General features: G+C 37.7%; 1 protein-coding gene across 4 annotated transcripts in view; it reads left to right on the top strand.

The window, feature by feature from the left end:
* LOC150097270 (kelch-like protein 24) overlaps positions 1-22,334 on the top strand; it is a 218,732-nt gene that overhangs the window by 160,274 nt on the left and 36,124 nt on the right. For all 4 annotated transcript variants that reach the window (XM_090407144.1, XM_090407143.1, XM_090407141.1 and 1 more), the window contains one exon: positions 12,267-12,413. In XM_090407144.1, coding sequence (XP_090263270.1) covers positions 12,267-12,413 — 147 coding nt within the window. The remainder of the gene's footprint in view (positions 1-12,266; positions 12,414-22,334) is intronic.

Here is a 22,334-nt window from a genome sequence, read left to right as displayed (position 1 = left end):
TAAAGATGGTGATAAGGCTGTGGCTTCAAATTATAGGTCAATCTTGTATCTGGAGTTGTGGTGAAGGTACTAGAGAGATTGGTGAGAAGTAGAATACAGAATTGAGTTGAAAACAGCAGTATTCTTTGTGGTTATCATCATGAGTTTGTTAAGGAGAGATCATGTTTTACTAACTTATGAACAATAACATGGTAACGAATATCTTGAACAAGGGATATGCATATACAATGGTTTACTTGGATTTTGCAAAAGCTTTTGATATTATTAACATCACACCTCCATGGAATCAAAAAACTTATCACAGGAGATTCACATGTATGCAAAAATATCATAGAATTGTGCCTTAAACTCATTTGCAGTTTCTGCATCAGCAATGCATTACTCTCACAAACCACTCCTCATGAAAAGAACGTGCTCTCTTGCTCACACCCTCTTTATTACAGTTTCTAGGGATGGTTACTTGTTGTATCCTGGTCTCCCTCCACTGTGTGAAAAATCTCCTCCACATTAATCTGGTAAACAATTCCTCACCAACTTATATATCTCAATCATATCCTTTCTTCTTCTTCTCTTCATAAGCCTTTCTTTTAATGTTACACGGTGATCGGCATTTATTTTAGAAATTATGGACTTTACAACTGTATTATAAATAACTCTTTTAATATCCCGACGTTTTGATCTTCATATTAAGATCATCATCTGGAGCGTATACAAATATACAGGAAAAGCTAAGTTACATTACATACAATAAAAAAAAATTAATTATTTATAAACTACATCAAGCTAAATTCTATTTCTGATAACATGAATAAACATTCTTACAGATGGTAAAATGATGTCCTGCTTTTAGCATTACAATTGTTATTTTTGATTTAGGATCCTGGATTTTCTACAGTTCTGTTTATAGTTGCTCTTAGAGAGGAAGGTTTCTGTGGGTCGAATATATGCTTTCCATATGTTTGGGATTTTTAGACCATCATTGTTTGGATTGCGGTGGTTGGTAATAATCTCACATGCTCCCTTAAATTTGCGTTCATACCATGTTTTTGGTGTGATGTAGACAACTGTTGCTTTTCCAGTCAATTCTATGTAAGGTGTTCAGGGCATGATCTGAAAGGTCAGCTTCACCATAATTATTATATTTGGTGTCATATGTGTTCTTTTTGTCTGATAGGAATTGTGCATCCTGTTTCTCCTATATATGGTATGTTACAAGTGCAATAAATACGGTATACTCCAGGGTGGACCAGCGGAGGGAGTGGGCCTTTGGATGAGTTGAGTAAGCTTTTTAATTTTGCAGGAGATTTAAAGGTGGCTTTGAGGTTGTATTTTTGTAGTATTAGTATTCTGTTTATTTTATCTGATATCCCTTTAATGTAAGGAACGGTTATAGTTTTATTGTAGTCTAGTTTGTCTTTGTTTTTTTTGAGGTCTTGTAGAGAATTTTGTTAATAGTGTTTTGGCTGTACCTATTTTTTTGAAAAGTATTGCTGATAACTTTCAATTCATCTTTCAGTGCCTGTTCACTGAAGCAGATGTTCTGAGCCCTGTTTTTTAGAGTATTAATGACACCTAGTTTTTGTGTTGGGTGGTGGTAGGAGTTTATGTGTATATATTGGCCAGTATGTGTCAGTTTCCGGTAAACCGTGAAGGAAAGATTGCCAGAAGGACGACATGTGACAAGTGTATCTAGAAACGAAAGTGTGTTCTGTTTTTCAATCTTAATTGTGAACTGTATGCGTTTGTGTTATTTGTTTGTTTAGGTGGCCAAGGAATGTGTCTAGTGTCTGGCTGCCATGGGACAAGATCGCGAAAACATCGTCAACGTATCTAAGCCAGACTTTGGGTTTTAAAGGAGAGGAACCTAGAGCAAGTTGCTCAAAATGTTCCATATAAAAGTTAGCAATGTGTGTGTGGGGGGGTAATGGCGAGCCCATGGCTGTGCCTTCTTTTTATAGGTAGAAAGCGTTTTGCCATACAAAATAACCCGAACTCAATACATGTGTAAAGAGTGCCGTGATATCTGGAGGGAATTTGTTCTGTTAAAGAAGGATTGTGTCACTGATTGGGACATTCATAAAGAGGACAGAGATGTCAAAACTGACTAATAAATCTTTCCTTCTAATTTAATGTTTTGGATGATGTTTATGAAGTGTTGTGTGTTTTTGATATAGGAGGGGGGAATGACCTACCAACTCCTTGAGTGTTGCCGCTAATTTTTTGGCTAAGTGATAATTCGGGCTATCGATCCCATCAACTATAGGCCGGAGTGGTGTTTTCTTTATGAATTTTCAGTAGCCAGTAAATTCTTGGGGAATGAGTGTAGTGCAGAAATAATTTTTTGACCATATCTTTGAGCCATGTGGTAATGACTTAAGTAGTTTCTCTGTTTTCTTTTTTATTCTATTGGTTGGGTTGTAGTTAACGAGTTGATATGTGTTATTGTCCGAGACTAGAAGATTAATTTTTTCTACATAAGTGGTTCAGTTTAAAATAACGGTGACACTTCCTTTATTGGTTGGATTTGACTTTAATGATTTTACTGCTGTTAATTTGTGTTTTGTTAAGTTGCTTGTTATTGTTTTGTTATGATTTAAAATGTTGACAGTTTGTAAACGTATTTTGTCTGCTATGTTATTTGGAATGAATCTTAAGCTTTTTCTATATTACAAATAAATTCAAGTTTGTTTATTGACTTGGGTGCTACGGCAAAATTTAGCCCTTTATTTAATACCGATAGTTCGTTATTTAAAACATGGTCAGATAGGTTAACTATGTTACTGTTACCTGTGGGCTATTGGTGGCTTCTGTTGTTTCTTGCTTCTGATTGGTTGTTATTCCCTGTGAAGAAATTTGAATATGGCGGCTGGTTTTGTCGATCTTTTAGTCTCTGAAATTTGGAAATTAGGTTTTCTTTCTTCGTTTGGAGGACGTGGTTCGCCATGTTGTCTGTAATCTTTTCCAGGATCATCTAGATATCTGTGTTTAAGTAGCTCGAAAGTTCCGATTTTTCTTTTTGTAGCTGGTTTTGAGTAACGGCTAAGTTCTTTCTGGTAGCACTTTCTCCATTCAGTGGTATATTCGTTGTGCCTTTGTTGAGGTGAATTTTCTCTTAAGCTTGATGCAATTCGGAATGATGTTGCTGTCTCTAGATCGTTTTAAAAAAGCCAGTCAATTGATCAAACTAGAAACATTAATCTTAAGCTTACCATATTGATTGCATCGCTTGTGGGGCGGATCTCCATGAATTATCGTAATCCTTTCTTTTAGTGTTCATTCTATTCACAAGGCTCTGCAAGGTGTGTTCTCATATCTCATGTTCTATAAAACTGAAACTGATTTAGTGAACCCCCTCTGGAACCTCTCTAATATATCCTCATCCTATTGAAAATCAGACCCCAAAATCTTCTTGCAGTAGTCCATATGTAGCTGATCAGAGCCTTTTACAAGGGTAAAACAGGAGTTTTACCATATTAATAAAACTCTTTCAATGTATTATACTTCAGGTTAAAAATAAATAAATTTTACCAGCATTAATAATAATAATTATTATTAAGAGAGACCTCCAGGAAGTCAGGGACTCATTGAGGGAGACCACATACTATGTGCACCAGCTTATATACTTATTCTTAAATTTGTTCACACTGCCTGCACACACGATATCCAATGGCAATCTATTCCAATCACACACAACCCCCTGAGAGAAAAATTACAGTTTCTGTGATTTTTCATCACCCCCTTCTTAGCGACATTCATTTTCAGCTTCCAAGGATATCCTCTTGTCCTTTCCCCACCCTCTGAAAAATGAAAAATTTCATCAACTGAAATCCTGTACGACCCTTTCAGAAATTTGTAAGTCTCAATCATATCACCCCTCTTTCCTCCTGTTTTCTAGTGTCTGCAGTCTACAAATTCTCAGTCCGTCTTCATAATCAGTATTCTACAATCCTGATATTATTTTTAACTCTCCTTTTCACTCTCTCTATACTGTATCAGAATCACAACAGAAACCAGGAAACCAGACCTGAGCACAATCGTCCAAGTGAGGTCTTATCAAGGCCTTGTAAAGACATCCTTATCTTTACATGTGAAAGTCAGCATTACAATTATCTTTTGAGTTGTATTTGCAATATTTTTTACATGGCCCCTGAACTTCAACTTGCTATCTACTAACACTTCAGGATCCCTAACCTGATCAGTTTCTTCTAACATAATCCTACCAATATAATACAACATTGGATATCTAATCACACCAAAGTGCATGACTTCGCATTTACTGACATCCATTTTCCCATGCCAACAATTCCAGCCTGTTCAAACCATTCTGCAAGTACTGCATATCAGCAGCATTTCTGATTACCCTATCTTTTTATCATCAGCAAATTTCTGTATTTTGTCTGTCAAATCTTTCTCAGTATCATTAATGTATAGATTGAATATTGGACCAAGGACAGATACTTGTGGTACACCACTAGTTACCTTAATCTTGCAGACTTGCATTCCCATATACCACTTTTCGATATTGTCAGTCAGCATCCTCTTATCCATGCTAATATTTTGTAATCCAAACCCATATTCTCCAATTTATGCAACAGTCTTCCATGCTACATTCTGTCAAAATAATGTTACCATTCATGGTGTCCATTGAATGGTAACATTATTATAGAATGTGAGCAAGTTGCTAAAATATTACCTTCCCTTAGTAAACCCATGCTGTTCATTGCAAAGTAGCGATTCACTGTCAATCCATTTCTGAATGCAAGACCTAACCAATTTTTCCAAAATCTTTACCACCACTCTGGAGATATTAATTGGTCAATAGTTGGATACATCGGTCTTTGCACTAACCACCCTTGTGCAATGGGATTACCATACATTCTTTCCATTCCTGCAGAATCTTCCCTGTTCTGAGACTCAGATTATATAACCTGGTCAAAGGAATAGCCAGTTTTAGCATTCATGCTGATATCCCATTCATCCCTATTGCTGAATTAAGGTGTTTTCAAGAATTAACACGTTCGCTGCCAACTACGAGTATACTCATAGTTTGTATATGAGCTACACAAGCCAGCTACGAGTATACTCGTATGATGCTTGCCGCCGGCAACGAGATTACCGTACTGACCTTGAAGAAATGAAATTGCTCGGTGTATGGGAACAGACTATGCCGAAGTAGCAAGGCAGCGAACGTGTTAAAAGCGAATGGTCTGACTGTGCTCTCTAGGTGTGCTCATGGACATATGAGCGGGTGTGTTTAGGCAAAGGATGACACTCTCCCATTTTGGCAGTTCACAGCCAAATTTATTTAAATTAGAAGTGTTCTATAGTGTATATGCTGGTTCCTAGAATAATCTTTCACTTTTGAATTCTTTTTCTCCATCATACTGCATGAAGGATGTTGAGCACATGTCAGTTAGCCCACTTTTTTCATATTGATACATAAATATATTCTTGCTAATACATAACATAATGCAGAAATTTGCCAATATAGTGCAATATAATAACTCAGTTATACATATTGTTCAAGTGATACTCAGCTGTTCTGATTTGAATCACTTCTAAAATCACTTCATCTCTTACATTGCCTGATATCAGATCCAAGTAGTTGATGCTTATTTGTGAATGTATATTATATAGTAGGGTGCTTCTTATTTTCAAAGTTTAGTTATAGCTATGAGGCATCCTTTTATTTTGTCTTATGTAATAAGTAAAAAATCTAGTAAAATTTGTGACAAATTTATTGAATGTTTAGTGGTCACAATGGTGTGCAAAAGTCTGCGTATTAAAATAGCATATTTTGAGAACAACAGCGTGTATATTCACAACCCAAACATGTTTTAACAATAAATTAAAGATGCCAAGAAAATAATTTCTTGGCATCTTTAATTTATTGTTTAAACATGTTTGGGTGATGAGAAGGTGAAGATGCCAAGAAATTATTTTCTTGGCATCTTTAGGTAGGAGATGAATTTCATCACCTAGTGTGAGACTATCACCCCACTTATTGGAGGCCTAAAGTGGCTTGAAAAAGTTCCATGTCTGATCTCTAGAGCAGGGTTTCTGGACTATGTAAAAATAAATAAAAAAATTACAAAATATATATATATATATATATATAATTGATAGGGGTGCTTAAGGGTCAAAGCTGTATAACTGAGAGGAGACCTCCACATAGCCTTTAAAGGAATGCGGAGAACCGACCAGGGCTTCTGACCTAATGTCCAATCCTCACCTTCTCGTGGTGCACCCTGTTGGGTATCTACTTGGATACTGAACGGACGAGGATGGGCTGGCAATTTGGGATTTAGCCGACCAAATTGTATTCTTATTGGTTAAACCAAAATATAGAATAATGGTACAACATGACAAAATTTCATGCTGGCTGGGGTGCGCTCGGTTAAACAAGGCCCCCGTTGTTTTCGCCAGGTAACCAGGGCGAACAGCGAAAAGTCAGCTACTGGAACAAATCTGAAAATAAACCCCAACTCAACATCACCAGAGTTAAAGATCGGTACTATCAACGTAAGAAGCCTGAATGGCAAAGAAATGGAGCTAGCTGAGGAATTAGATAAGTACCAGATCGACATAATAGAGGTGACTGAAACAAAAAAGACCAAAACTGGTGAGATCTTTCTGAGCAATAAATACAAAATGTTATATTCAGGCAATGACAATCAAGGAAAAGAAGGAGTAGCCATAGTATTCAACGCAAAATATGAGGCTAATCTTCTTGAATGGCAGTCAGTCTCAAGTAGAGTAATGTGGGCAAATATGAGAATGGGGAACTGGACAATGAGACTTATTTGTGCCTATGGTCCCACAGAAGGTTCTACTAAGGTAGAAGTGGAGGAATTGTTTGAGGCTTTAGAAAAAGCAACTGACACAATGAAAAATGAAAAGTTGGTCCTTGTTGGGGATCTAAATAGCAGAGTAGGAAATGATTGTGAGACATACAAAAATATTTTGGGAAAATTTAGAGAAAAGAGCAAAGCTAATAATAATGGCAAATATCTGTTGGATTTCTGCTCAGGACATGGACTGGTTATGACTAACACCATGTTCCAACATAAAAATGTGCACAAATTCACATGGAGAGAAGAGGCTAGGAATAAGAAAAGTCTCATTGACTGTGTTATTGTTGATAGTGATGTTTTCTCCCTGGTGCAGGACACCAGAGTGTACAGAGGATTTGAAATTGGAAGTGATCACTATTTAGTCTTGAGCAGGATAAAATTGAATTTCATATTGAAATGAATAACATGTAAGAAAGTTTTAAAGCGAATAAAAGTTTAGCAGCTCTCAGATGTCAGCTGTAGACTAAAATACACAAAGATTATTGAAGAAAAAATGAAAGAGTTTGAGAACAGGAATCAAACCTTGGAGATTCAGTGACAAACTCTGAAGAAAACATTGATTGATTCTGCCAGAGAGGCATGTGGTGAGGTTGTCTGCAAGGATAAAAAAATCGGAACTCCCTGGTGGACACAGGAAGTTAAAGAGGCAGTGAAGGAAAAGAAGAAAGCATACCAAAAGTTCCTGTCAAATAAGTCAGCTTGTGCTCTTAGAGAATATAGAGACAAATGCAAGAATGCTAAATACTGTGTAAAACTAGCTAAACAAAAGTCATGGGTGGACTTTGGCAAGAATATAGAAAATAAATATCAAGAAGGTGGCAAAATATTCTGGAGGTTGTTGAAGAAGCTTAAGAATGGAGAAAAGAGTGCTGTAAAAGGAATTAGAGATGATAAAGGTGACATGAAAACGGGAGAAAAAGATATCCTTGAAGTATGGAGTAATTACTTTGAAAAACTGCTAAATGAAGCAAGCAGTGATGATAGCACAGTGATAAAAAAAACACTGACCAGGCATGCAATCAGGAATACACATCCATACTTGAAGTAGAAAAAGCCATCAAAGGCTTGAAATGTGGAAAGGCAGCAGGAGTAGATGATATTCGACCAGAAATGCTGAAGTATGGTGGTATAAGAGTCTTACATTGGCTGCACTGTATAGTTCAGAAAGCCTGGACAGAGGGACGAATTCCCGATGATTGGAGTAGAGCTCTCATAGTACCCATATATAAAAAGGGAAATAAAACTGAATGTGAGAATTACAAAGGTATTTCCCTACTGAGTGTTCCTGGCAAGATCTATGCAAGTATACTTGAGAAACGTTTGAGAAGAATTGTGGAAGAAAAGCTTGGTGAAGAACAAGCTGGATTCAGGCCAAATAGAGGCTGTCAGGATCAGATCTTCACTTTACGACAAATAGTCGAGAAAGCATGGGAATATAACAAAGATCTGTATTTAAGTTTTGTCGATCTGGAAAAGGCATATGACAAGGTGCCAAGAGAGAAGCTATGCAATACGCTGCAGTTATATGGTGTCAATGGGGCATTATATCAAGCAATACTTAGTCTTTACTTGAGTTGTAAGTCAGCAGTTAGAATTGAAGGAAGTACAGGAAGATGGTTTAATGTTAAATCTGGTGTGAGACAAGGATGTACATTATCCCCTCTGTTATTCATTATCTATATGGATCACATTATGAAGGAAAGTGGTAATAAACATGATATCAAAATTGGAGATGTTAATGTCAGCTCTTTGCTTTATGCGGATGATGTTATACTTCTAAATTCTCATTAGTAGACTCGTTAGTACGAGGTGTGTTAGTAGAGGATTTGACAAAATCGTACCAACCTGGTGCGACCATAAAGGATGTAACTGAGTCTATTAGAGAGCAAAAGGAAAGGGTGAAAGAAATGATTGTTATGGCAGGTATGAATGATTTGAAAGGAGATAAAATGGAAATGATAGAAGACCTGAATGAATTGTTTGAGGTAGCAAAAGAAAAGAGTGAGAGAGTTAGAATGATTAGTCTTTTGCCACGGTATGACAGTGAAATGTTTAAAAGGAGGGCCATAATTGCGAATGACTTTATGCGTGGGTTATGTATGACGAGTGGTGTGGAATTTGTGGATGTGTGGAGTGAGTTTGAAGGGCGAAAGGATCTATATAAGATGGATGGCTTGCATTTGAATGGTTATGGTGTAAGAAGACTTGTGAAAGTGTTGCTGAATGTAGTTGATGTGCAAATTCAGGGAAACTAGATTCGTTAAGGGGGGGGAGTAGATATACAGTCCTTAGGGAGGCAGTTGAATGTAAGAATGAATACAATATGCTAGAGCAAATAAGGACAACAAACCAGAGTGAGATAGTTAATATAAGGCATCAAGATAGGGTTGGGGCTAATGGGGGTCTTAAATTCATGTACACTAATACTAGGAGTATTAGGAACAAGAAGGAAGAGTTTTTGGCCATGGTTGGCACTTCCAGACCACACGTTATTGGTATTAGTGAAACATGGCTGACTGTAGATGCTATAGCTAATGGGATTGAATGTGATGGGTATAGTGTGTTCAGGAATGACAGAGAGAATAAAATGGGGGGGAGGAGTATTGTTGATGATAGCTGATGAGCTACAGCTGAGGAGAATAGAAGTTGAATTGCAGGATAGAGAAAAGAACACATTTGAGGCCATTTGGTGTGAGATTGTGGCTAGCAGAACTAAATATACAATTGGGTGCTGCTATAGACCATGTGATGGAAAAGATGGTGGTGACAGTATGCACAAGCAAATAGAAGAAATGAGTGGAAGGAGGGTGATTATTATGGGAGATTTCAACTATGGTCGCATTGATTGGAGTGAGGAGAGGACACACGGGAGGAAGGAATTGGATTATATGCGGTTATGAAGGGATAACTATCTGCGACAGCATGTAATGGAAAATACTAGGGGTCAGAGAGTGCTTGACCTAGTAATTACATCTGAGGATTTGGCTGTAACAAATATGACCACATTGCCACCAATCGGCGAGAGTGATCATAGGGTCTTGACTTGGGAGGTGGCTAAAGGTGTAGAATTTTCAATTAAGACAGGGTACATGTGGAATTATCGGGCTGGAAAGTATGACAAGCTTAGGAGTTTGATTGGCTCAGTGCCATGGCATGTACAACTGCAAGGACTAGAAGTTGATAGTGCATGGGAGGTGGTTAAGAAGTGCTTGCATGAAGCAATGGCTGACTGTATACCTAGAGTCCGAATAATAAATCAAGTAGGGGTTAAATGGATGAATAACACCATTAAGCTTGAGCTGCAAAAAAAGAAACAACTATGGAGGGAATTTAAGGAGAAAGGTGACCGGCAGGCACATGAACGGTATAAAGCGCAGGCCAGAAGGGTGACGAGTGTGGTAAGAAAAGCAAAAAAGGATTACGAAAGAACATTGGCCATGCAGGCTAAAGAGAATCCTAAACAGTTTTTTAGATATGTAGCAAGTAAAAGGAAAAATGTACATGGCAGAATGATTTTAAAGAATGCCGATGGTAGGGAGGTAACTGAATCAGTTGAGATAGCTGAGTTACCGAGTGAGCACTTTGCAAGAATATATCATCCAGGTGGTGACATTGCAGAAACGAATAAACCAGTAGATTATACGGGAATTGTGGTGAATGAAGTGGAGGTGAGTAGTCTATTGCATAACCTCAATGTCGATACATCTGTGGGGTTGGATGGTATACCAGCTCGTGTAGTACGAGAAGCAACTAATGAATTGTCAGTGGAGAGGGTCCAGAGACGAGTGACCAAGATGATAGCAGGTCTGTGGAATGAACCTTATGAGAATAGGTTGAGTATTTGTGGGTTGCAGAAATTGGACGATAGGCGAAGGAGGGGTGATATGATTGAGACATTCAAATTACTGAAGGGTTTTTATAAGATTGATCCAGTAGATATTTTTGAAAATATGACTGGTGGTGGGAGGACTAGGGGCTATGCATGGAAGCTGGGCAAGAGCATAGTTGACAAGGCTGTTAGAGCTAGGTTTTTTACTTGGTGGAATAAGCTTCCAAAGTCTGTTGTGGGTGCTACGACCGTGAATGAGTTCAAGGCAAGATATGATAGATACTGTGTGAATGTTGAATAGTTGTTCCAGACATGATGTTAGGGCCTCCCTCGATGAGTCTGTCGACTCCTTGGAGTTTCCCGGAACAATAATAATAATAATAAATAAATCCGCTACAAGTCTGCAAGATTCTCTGACTAAATTGAATAGCTGTTGTAATAGATATGGTATGAAGGTCAGCAATAAAAAGACAAAGACAATGAAAATAGGCAGAATCATTGAAAATGTCAACTGTGTTGTGAATGGAGAACCTGTGGAACAAGTAAAACATTTCAGCTATTTAGGCACGATTTTTACTGAAGATGGTAAATTGAATATAGAAATAGACAACAGAATCAGCAAAGCTGGTATGGTGGGAAGTCAATTGAATAAATTCATATGGAATAAGAGAGAAATTAGTCAGAACACTAAATTAGCTGTATACAAGACAGTGTTCAAACCAGTTTTAACTTATGGATCTGAGAGCTGGGTCAGAAGTAAAACACTTGACCAAAGACTAGAGACCACAGATATGAGAGTCCTGAGAAAGATTATAGGCATGAACAGATGGCATCAATGGCAGTATCATATTAAAAACGAGGATATTAGGAAAGAACTTGATATTGTCAGCATCCAGGAATACGTTAGCAGAGCTAATCTCAGGTGGTATGGTCACTTAAACAGAATGGGCGAGGAAAGATTAGCAAAACAAGTGTTCTCTGCCAGGTTGGCAGCAAAACGACCCAGAGGAAGACCAAGATATAGGTGGATTGATACAGTACAAAGTGCTTTAGATGATAGAAATATAAGATCTGATAATGTTGGAGTCTTGACAAGTAACAGACTGATTTGGAGGAAATTGTAGATAGGAAATTAATAATGATGTAATTTTTTTCATGTAGTACTATCATATCCTGTACACCCCTTGAGGGTACATGGCAGGAATTTGATGATGATGATGATGATGATATAATTGATAAAAATGGGGAAAAAAATCCTTAGGCCATCCACAGTACAAATGTGCTATAGGATAACTAATAATCTTTCATGGGTGGGAACTACATAAAAAAATTTAAAAAAATGTTGATGTTGTGGGCAAAGTCAAAGGCATATTTAGAGAATAAGAAATTCTTGGAAAGAACAGGGTGAAGAAGGAAAACAAGTGTAAAGAAAGTCTTGAAGATCTCTTTTACATTGCATTTTTACATTGAAGAAATCCCCTAAGATATGTTTCATGTGAACCTATATTTCATTTTAAATTATCAAAATCTGGATACTGCATTTAGTCTCTTTTGTTATATATAATTATAATGACATATTTCAGGTGGTGCAGTACTTGAAGATGGAGATGGAATTGATCTCGTGCAGTGCTATAACCCAAGGCTTAATATATGGACAGAAATGGCTCCAATGTTAATTGCCCGTTCCGGTTCTGCAGCTTGTGTAGTAAAGGATTTCATTTATGTTATTGGTAAGTACTTAACTTTTAATAGTGCTTCAATGATAGTCATCCACTTCTAGTGATGACTTTCATATCATTTTAGTGATCACTTTTTAATTTTTTAAAAATTAAACAAATTTTTATTCCAACCATGAATGGTTGAAGACCTAGAGTACATTTACTACTTGTGGTCCAAGGGTTAGATAATCTGGGAACCCTGCTCTAGAGATCATAAGGTTTCCACTAAGGGTAACACCATTTGCTGAAAATTCTATACTATACAGAACAAAGAAGCTTTGAAAATAAACTATTATTATTATTTTTCATCCCACTCTAAAGCAATCTGATACTGTGCTTCTCTCTAGTAAAATAATTATTTGCTTGCCTTTTTGAGTGTATTTTATACTGAATGAACTTAAAAATTTAATTTTTTTTTATTACTATATTCTGCATTATATATGTTTCGTGGAACCTCTGTGACTCATTCAGTATAGATTTGATGGAAAGAGGATTGGAATCCCTCTAGGACATCAGTTCTCAACTGGTGGTATGCGTACCCCGAGGGTTACATGCTGGACCGTTCAGGGGTACACGAAAAATAATCAGTAATGGCAGAAAAACAAGTAAAGTAAACTATTTTACATTAAGATAGGCTCTGAACAAAAGTGTCAGTATTTAAAAAAAGCTATTCTAAAAACAAGGGGTACAATTTATAGAAATGGGTTTAAAAGGGGTACGCAAGTGGAAAAAGGTTTGGAACCATTGCTCTAGGATGTGAAGAACTCTTATGAGGACTTTTCACATGAAGGTGAAGTTACCCCAGAAACACAATTTTTTCATGCCACAAACCAAAAAAACAGCCCTATATACACATACATCTACAGACATAAAATACCCTTAGATAGATGCAGCAGAGAAATGGCAAGCTGTCTGCATTTAATTGCCTAGAACCCATAATAGGAGGACTTGAGATAGGTTCGTCTTGGACAGAGAAGAAATGGGTGGATATGTTTCACTGTAATGTTTGTGAATTGTCTATCTTATACTTCTTTCAGCTCATGTAATCCATATTTTGTTATTTTACTTTGAACTGTTTCATTTTATTAATGTTTTCAGTAATTCTTCTAGACGTCAGTTTGAATGACTAAGTGAATTTGTCATCAACAAGCTGCAGATTTGAATCTGTTGTGATATAGTTGTGTAAATAGTTTGTGACTTTTTTGATTCCTAAATCAGGTTTTCTAGCTTATCTAACTGTGGGGTCATCCAGTAATGATGTACTACAGTATTTTCAGCCCATTGTGGAGGGATTATCGTTAGGAAGGGAGAATCCTCAAAATTTACCTGAAGTTTGTAAAATTGCTTGTTAATTGTTATTATCTGTTTTAAAAATTTAAAAACACTATTTTATCTTATACTGCGATATTAAAAAAAAAATTTTCTTAAAAAGTGGATATCATAGCACTGTAAGTTACATGATATCCAGACATGTTGACAAGTATGTTCACACACTGATTGTGCTACAGATTTGGCAACCTCTTGTGTCTGTGGGATTACTATAATAATAATAGTATGTAATAACTGCCATTGAAAAAACCTCATAAAATAAAGTGGAAAAATTTACCAACTAGCGAAATGTAGAAATAAAGCAGCTAAGGACATCTTACATGTGAGGCAGATCAAAGATGCTGAAGGAAGAGTATTATGGAGGGATGTGGACATAAGAAACAGATGGAAAATATACTTTGAGGGACTTTTGAATGAGGAAAATGCAAGGACTCACAGAGGAGATGGGCAGCCTTCTGAGAGGATGGTGCAGAACATCGGTAGAATGGAAGTGATGGAGGCCGTGAAGAGGATGAGGAATGGAAAAGCGGTGGGCCCCGACAGAATTCCAGTGGAGGCATGGAAGGCACTGGGGGAAGAGGGAATTGACCTGCTGTGGGACCTGTTCATGAAAGTTTGCCAACAGGAAAATATACCCGAGGAATGGAGGGAGAGTACTCTTGTTCCCATCTACAAGGGGATGCACAAGACTGTAAAAATTACAGAGGAATAAAGTTGATGTCCCACATAATGAAGATCCTAGAAAGGGTTCTTGATGGTAGATTGAGGGAGGAGGTGGAGATTGCAAAGGAACAATTTGGCTTCATGGCTGGTAGATCAACAACAGATGCTATCTTTGGGTTACGACAGATGATGGAAAAATATCAAGAGAAACAAAGGGAGCTACATCTGGTATTTATTGATCTGGAGAAAGCATACGATAGAGTGCCAAGGCAAGAAGTCTGGAGGTGTCTGAGGGAGAAGAAGGTGCCGGAGAAATATGTCAGGTTGGTGCGGGAAATGTACAGAAATGTAAAGACAAGTGTTCGGACCTGTTTGGGACAGACAGAAAGTTTTCAAGTAACAGTTGGCTTGCATCAAGGGTCAGCATTAAGTTCGTTTCTGTTTAATATTGTGATGGAGGTGGTAACAGAGGAGGTGAGAGAAGATGCACCTTGGACAATGTTGTATGCATATGACATCTTGCTGTGTGTAGATTCAAGAGAAGAAGCGGAAACTAAACTGGAAAGATGGAGAAAAGTACTGGAAGAGAGAGGTATGAGACTGAGCAGAAGTAAGACAGAGTATATGTGTTGCGCAGTGGGCGATGGCCAGGAGACAGATCTGGAGCTGGAAGGAAATGTCATCAGGAAGGTGAGAGACTTTAGATACTTAGGTTCAACAGTGGAAGAAGATGGAGGAGCTGAGAAGGAAGTGGGATGCAGGATACAAGCGGGTTGGAGGAACTGGAGGGAGATGGCTGGAGTGTTATGCGATAAGAGGGTGCCGATCAATCTGAAAGGCAAAATTTATAGGACAGTAGTGAGGCCAGCTATGACATATGCTATAGAAACTGTGGCCCTGAGGAAAAATAACATCAGCAGGAGGGAAGTAGCAGAGATGAGAATGCTTAGGTGGATGTGCAGTGTGACCAGAAAGGATCATCTGAGAAATGACTATGTCAGGGGAACAGTGAAAGTTACGAACTTAGGAGCGAAAATACAGGAGGCAAGGTTGAGATGGTTTGGTCATGTGATGAGGAGGGAGGACAAATATGTGGGAAGAAGGGTCATGCAGATAGATGTGCAAGGAAGGCGGGAGCGTTGGCGGCCAAAGAAGAGATGGAGGGAGCTGGTAGAAGAGGACTTGAAGATGAAGAACTTGGATGTGGTGACAGCCCAAGACAGGAAGGTGTGGAGGAGACTCATAACAAACAGTGACCCCACTTAAGTGGGAGAAGCTGTAGTAGAAGAAGAAGAAGAGAAGAATAACTGCCATTGAAAAAACCTCATAAAATAAAGTGAGCTGTTTTCATACCTGGTCTCAGAAGAAGAAAAGAAAAAAAGTACTTATGTTTTTTTCTAAAATAATTCAGAATTAAAGTTTATATATTATGACATTATTCACTATCTGTTGACTGCCAGCTCCACTTTCAAACAAAGCATAATATAAACTAGCTGGTTTAGGCAATAAATGGAAACTACAATTTTGAGTGGTTTATAACTTGCAACCTGCTTCCACAACATAGAATTAATTAAAATTAGCTGTGGTAGCCAATTTTATGACAGCTACAGTTGTCCGTACCTTAGGAAAATCACGATCCTATAATGTCTTTGGAGAATCAGTAGTGCCAGAAATACTTTGACTTAATAAATTCACTTGCTCCTGTTTTGGTTCTAAGCACTTTTGGTTTTATCCAAGATTATTATTATTAATGTCTGACTTCTCTGGAGTCAGCACCTCATCATGGGCGGTACACACTGTCATACACACAAAGCTCATCCAACCGTGCCTTAATCTGATTCAATGTGTCAATATTCACAACACACTCAGGCAACACATTCTACTCACCAACCACTGTCCATGAAAAGAACCCGTTCTTCACTTCTCTGCTCACATTCCCTTTATACAGTTTCCAGGGATGGTCTCTTGTTCTATCTCCTCTCCCATTCTATAAAAATTTCTTCCATGTCAACCTGATAACAACCTCTGACTAACTTATAGGTCTCAATCACATTCCCCCCCCCTCCTCCTCCCATTCATGAGGCAGTGCAATTTATATTCTTTCAGTCTGTCTTCATATTCCACTTTCCAAAGATCACTGACCACCTTTGTCAATCTTCTCTGGAGACACTTTTTATCTAACATATCCTCATCACCATGAAAACCCGGTGACCAATCTAAGCACAATAATCCATATGAGGCCTTATCAAAACCTTATAGATTGGAATCATTACCTCCTTATTTCTGCACATCAGAGTCTTCCACATCATTGCCATTATCCAATGCGATGATTTCACAACTTGTGCAATGTAACTCCTGAATTTCCTGTCCTTATTCAACCATCCCAGATTTCATGTCCACCACCACCACTCCCAGATCTCTCATCTCTTTTTAAGTTTTCCCACTAAGTGTATACTTTGCATCCCATCGTTGCTTACCAAATTTCAAAATCTTACACTTTGCAACATTGAACTAATAGTGCCACTTACCTGCCCATTCATATTCAAGTCTTCCTATAAGTCCATACCATCTGCTTGACTCTGCATTGACTCTACATCTCCCAAATTTTGCATCATCTGTAAACAGCTGCACATAACTAGTTAAATTCATCCCAATATCATTAATATACAAATTGAACAACAGTGATCCCAAAACTGACCCCTGTGATACACCCACTAGTGACTCCTCTTATGGGATACTGCACTCCCATATAGAACTTTCTGATACCTATCTGACATTCAGTCACCAATCCAACTCACTGATCTGTTATCCAATTCTATTTCTTTGTTTATTTAATGGCGTGTCATATGGTAGTCTATCAGAAGCTTTTGCACAATCTAAGTATTAATGTATCTACCTTGACCAAGGTATTTGTCACCTTGTTATAGTACATAATTCAATTAGTAAAACATGATTTCCCTTTAACAGACTCATGCTAATAACCACAGAGAATACTGCTGTTTATCAACCCATTTCTGTATCCTACTTCTCACTAATCTTTCTAGTACCTTCACCATAACTTCAGATATACAGATTGTCCTATAATTTGTAGCCCCATCCTTATCACCTCCTTTATGCAATGGAATAATTTTACCTTCTTTCCACTCCCTTGGAACCTGTCCTGTTTAATAAGACTCTTATTCTAAGACATCAATGCTACTGCCAATTCCCTGGAACATTCACTTAATACATATAGTGATATGTATTCAAATCCTATCACCTTATTGATATCAAGTTTATTTCCTCATATACTTCCTGCTCACTCACAATTAAGCCATCCTCTGCACGTGAGTTTTTTTAAATTTTTTTTTTATTTCACACTGATGATGATGAAACACCCTTATAAATTGTTCACTGAATACCTCAACGATGTCTTCTGCAGCATTTTTCGTTTTGCTTGCCACATATCATTTACTAATTTCTGCTGAAACTGTAGTTTTGCTGTTCTTATCAACTGAGTCACCTTGCTGGCCTGCTTTATATTTCTCATGCAATTGCTTGCTACTATTATTCATCCTGTGCTATCTCCACAGTATCTTCTTTCAAATTTCATTCTTAACCCCTTTATTCATCCACTTGACACCTACTTTATTCTGTCTTTTGTCTCACACCTGCATAACACCCATTCTATGTTGTTGCTTCAAGCTGTTTCTTAAGCTTTTAACAATCACTTTTAATAATTCCACATATATCCTTTCCTCACAGAAATCTTCATATGGTTAGTCATAACCCAAGCAATCACTTCCTGATCACTCCCACCAACTGGAGGGAGCTGTGAAACCCCTCTCAAAATCACTTCCTCTGATGAAATGATTAGATCTAAAACAGTCGATCCTTGTGTGCCCTTCCTTACATACTGCCTGAGATGGTTGTCTTTCAAGAACTCAAGAAATTCATTTTCTTTATTCCCAAATGCTATCTCTTCATTACAATTTGCATATATTGCCATAATTAAAATCACCCATAATAATCACCCTTCCCTTGTTCATTAACCCAAGTTGCTTATATCTTTGATCATCATCATCCTTCACATTTCCTGGCCTATAGCAGCATCTGATTAAATATCTCTTCCTGTCAACCTCCACCTTACACCATACTGACTTAAAACCATTGCCACTATTTACATCTCATCTCCACTTTGCATGGACATAGTTCGCCTTCTACCATCAACAGCCCCCCCCCCCCAACTTTCTTTTCTCATGGAAAACACCATACCCTTCCATTTCTCTGCAGGACATCATCCTTATCCAACCATGTTTCACTTATTCCACCAATTTTTGGGTGAGTAAACTCAATCAATGAAACCATTTCATCTCCCTTATTTCTGATGCTCCTGGCATTTGTAAATAAACACAGCAATTCACTTTTAGGTGTATAACTAATCCTGCCCATGCCACTTGTAGTTATGATTTCCACACATCTAACCATTCCCAATTGCATTCATCACCACTTTACCTATCTATTCCCTTTGAACTCAACTATATCCTGTACATCACAAATCCATCACATTTCTATGTTGATTATCCCCATACACACACATTCAATACTTCTAACACCCACTCTTCTTAAATTGCGTGCCAACATATCATTCATGATCCCTGCTCTATGTCTCAACTCACCACTGCGATATCTAGGCAACATCAATATAGACCCCTTCCAATATATCCTCATTAACATGAAAACTAGGGAGACCAAATCTGTGCACAATAAGCCATCTGAGGCCTGATCAAAGCCTTATATAAGGGAACTAGAACCTCTTTATTTCTACACATTAAGGACCTCTGCATTATTGCCATAATCTGATGTGATGATTTTGCAACTTGTGCAGTGTGACCTCTGAACTTCAGATCTTTGTCCAACACCACTACCAAGTCTCCTGCCTCCTCAACCTCCTCCAAAATTTCCCCACCAAATGTATACTTTGCATCTCATTGTTGTCTACTAAATTTCAGAACCTTACATTTTGTACATTTAAGTGATAGATCCATGCTGTTGCCCACTCTTACAATCTATTCAAGTCCTCTTGTAAGGTCACAACATCTGCTTGATTTCTCATCACTCTCCCCAGTTTTGCATAATCTGCAAACAGTTGTATATATCATCAGTTAAACCCATCCCAATATCATTAATGTATTAATTAAATAACAATGGTCTCAAAACAGACTCCCTGTTGCACACCACTAGTGACCTTCCTTTTCTGGGATACTGCAACCCTATACACAACTTGCTGATACCTATCTGAGAGTTAGTTGCTTATCCAAGTCACTAATTTGTCATTCAATCCCATCTGCTTCAGTTATCAACTTATGGTGTGACAGTTTATCAAAAGCATTTGCAAAATCTAAGTATACTACTGTATGTGATCTCCCTTGTCCAGTACATCCATCACCTTGTTATAGTACATAAGCAAATTGATAAGACATGACCACCCTTTAAGAACCCCATGCTGACAAGCACCAAAGAATACCACTGTTATCAACCCACTTTTGTATCATATCTCTCACCAGTCTCTCCAAAACCTAAACTACAACTCCAGATATATATATCAACCTGTAATTTGTAGCTTTTAGCCTTATCACCACTGTTGTGAAGTGGAACAATTTTACATTCCTTCCACACCTTTGGGACTTGTGCTGTTGGAAGACTTGTTAAATGGATACTCCAAGCCTGATGCTAACTCCTTAGGGCTTGTGGTAATATTCAAGTCCTATTGCCTTATTGACATCTACTTTAACTCCTCATTATACCTCTTGCTTGCCCAGCATTAAGTCTTTTCTCATTTCGTTCTCTACTTGAACTTCTGATTTGACGGTGAAGATGAAACACCCTGAAGAACTGCTTAACTATATCCTCTGCAGCAGTTACCAATCTCTCACTTTCATCCATGCCATCATCTTACCATAATCATTCTTCTTTCTACTTACCACATATTGAAAACACTCTGAAGCTTTTTCTTGGCTTGATTTGCTAATTTTTGCTTGTACTGCACTTTTGCTGTTCCTACCAATTGAGTCACTCTCCTGACCTGCTCTTTATAATCTTCATGCAACTGATTATTGCGATTATTCATCTTGCACTGCCTCCAGAATGCTTTCTTCTGGAGAATGAAAGTATAAAAACTTATATGCGGAAGTATAAGCTTGTCATAATCGCCAACCTTATACTTCCACATATATCCGTTCTTTACAGATGGCTAGCCACAACCTAGATCATCACTTCATGATCACTTTCACTAACTAGAGAGAAGTGTGAAATCCTACTCACAATTACATCCTCTGATGAAATGATAGGATTTAAAATTCTTGATTATCTCATGCCCTCTTTTACTTTTTACCTGAGATAGATGTCTCTGAAGAACTCAAGAAATTCATTTTCTTTATTCCTAAATGCCATCTTTTGATTCCAATCTTTTTGTGCAATAATTAAAATTACCCATAACAATCGCCCTTCCCTTGTTCACTAACCCAAGTTGCTTATACATTTCTTCATCATCGTCCATATTTCCTGGCCTATAGCAGCATTCGATTAAATATCTCTTCCTGTCAACCTCCACCTCACACCACCTTGCCTCAAAACGATTGACACTATTTCCCTCTTTTTATGTCCACCTTATGTGGACATAATTTTCCTGCCCTTATCAGCAGCACCCCCCCCCCTCCCTTGTCCTTTCTATCCTTGGGAAAAACATAATATCCTTCCATTTTTATTCCTGTCACGATACATCTTCATTCAACCATGTTTTACTTATTCAATGATTTTGGGGCAAATAAACTCAATCAGTGAAACAATTGCATCTCTTTTAATTTCTGATACCCCTGGCATTTGTAAAGAAACACAGCAGTTCACTTTTAGGTCTATAACCAGTTCTACCCAAGCCACTTGTTGGTTGTGATTTACCCACCACACTTACCCTTGTCCAATCACCTTTTTACCAATTACCTCATATATCCACTCAATCTCAGCTACTCTACTCACAACCTGATTCCTTCCATTCCTATGCTGATAATCGACATTCACTGCTATTACTACTTCCAACATCCACTCTCCCTGTGCTGTTTCTCTCTCTGTCCACCTGGGCTCTCCCTGTTTACTTGTTCCATCCTCTCTTCATTGCTCACACTACTACCATTTCTATTGCTGAGCACTTTAGTCTCTTCCGTTTTTCACTCTTCAATACCACTCTCCTATCTTTCACTTCATCTCTTACTTCTGATCACTTGCTTGCATCACACACTACGCTTTCATCTATCAACACTTTCTCCAGTGCACTCACTCCAAAGCCATTCACATGTAACCCATCACGCCTGTATAATTCCATTCTTCTCTCAAACACATGCCATATATCCATAAACTGTACACTCTTCTTACACAATTCTGCAGCATAGTATGTATGATTCTCGCTCTCCATCTCAACTCATCATTATCATACCACAGCAACACACTAACAGCCTTTCCCATTACAGGTATCCCTTGATTAACGTGGTTAATTAATCCCTCGATGTTACCGCATATATCAAAATCGCATTAATCAAATCTAATAATCAGTGGTAAGAATTACAATTCGTCCATGATCGATTACTATATTAATAATTTGTTTTATACGGTACTCTTTTAGGAAAGATAAAAATGAACGTAAAGTAAATGTTTAATAATACTTGACTTGATAGTTTAATACTTGAACCTTCATTATTTACTGCAATTTTTTTATCAGAAGAAGTTATCAAGAGTTGTTTGAACAAGTTTAGTTTTTTCCTTATCGGCATAAATTCTACGATAACAAGCAAAATGACTCTCTAGACCTCAACAAACAAGCAATAAAACAAAGAAAAAGCACCGCAAATATAATACATGATGGTACAAATTAAGTCGATGTTGTATCCAACATTTTTTCATAGCCGAATA

The sequence above is a fragment of the Typopeltis vanoorti genome, chromosome 17, assembly GCF_054136105.1.
Source record: "Typopeltis vanoorti isolate ZY-2024b chromosome 17, IOZ_Tvanoo_1.0, whole genome shotgun sequence".
Lineage (NCBI taxonomy): Eukaryota > Metazoa > Arthropoda > Arachnida > Uropygi > Thelyphonidae > Typopeltis > Typopeltis vanoorti.
Note: the sequence above shows the minus strand (reverse complement) of the source record. Positions and strands in the feature narration are given on the sequence as shown.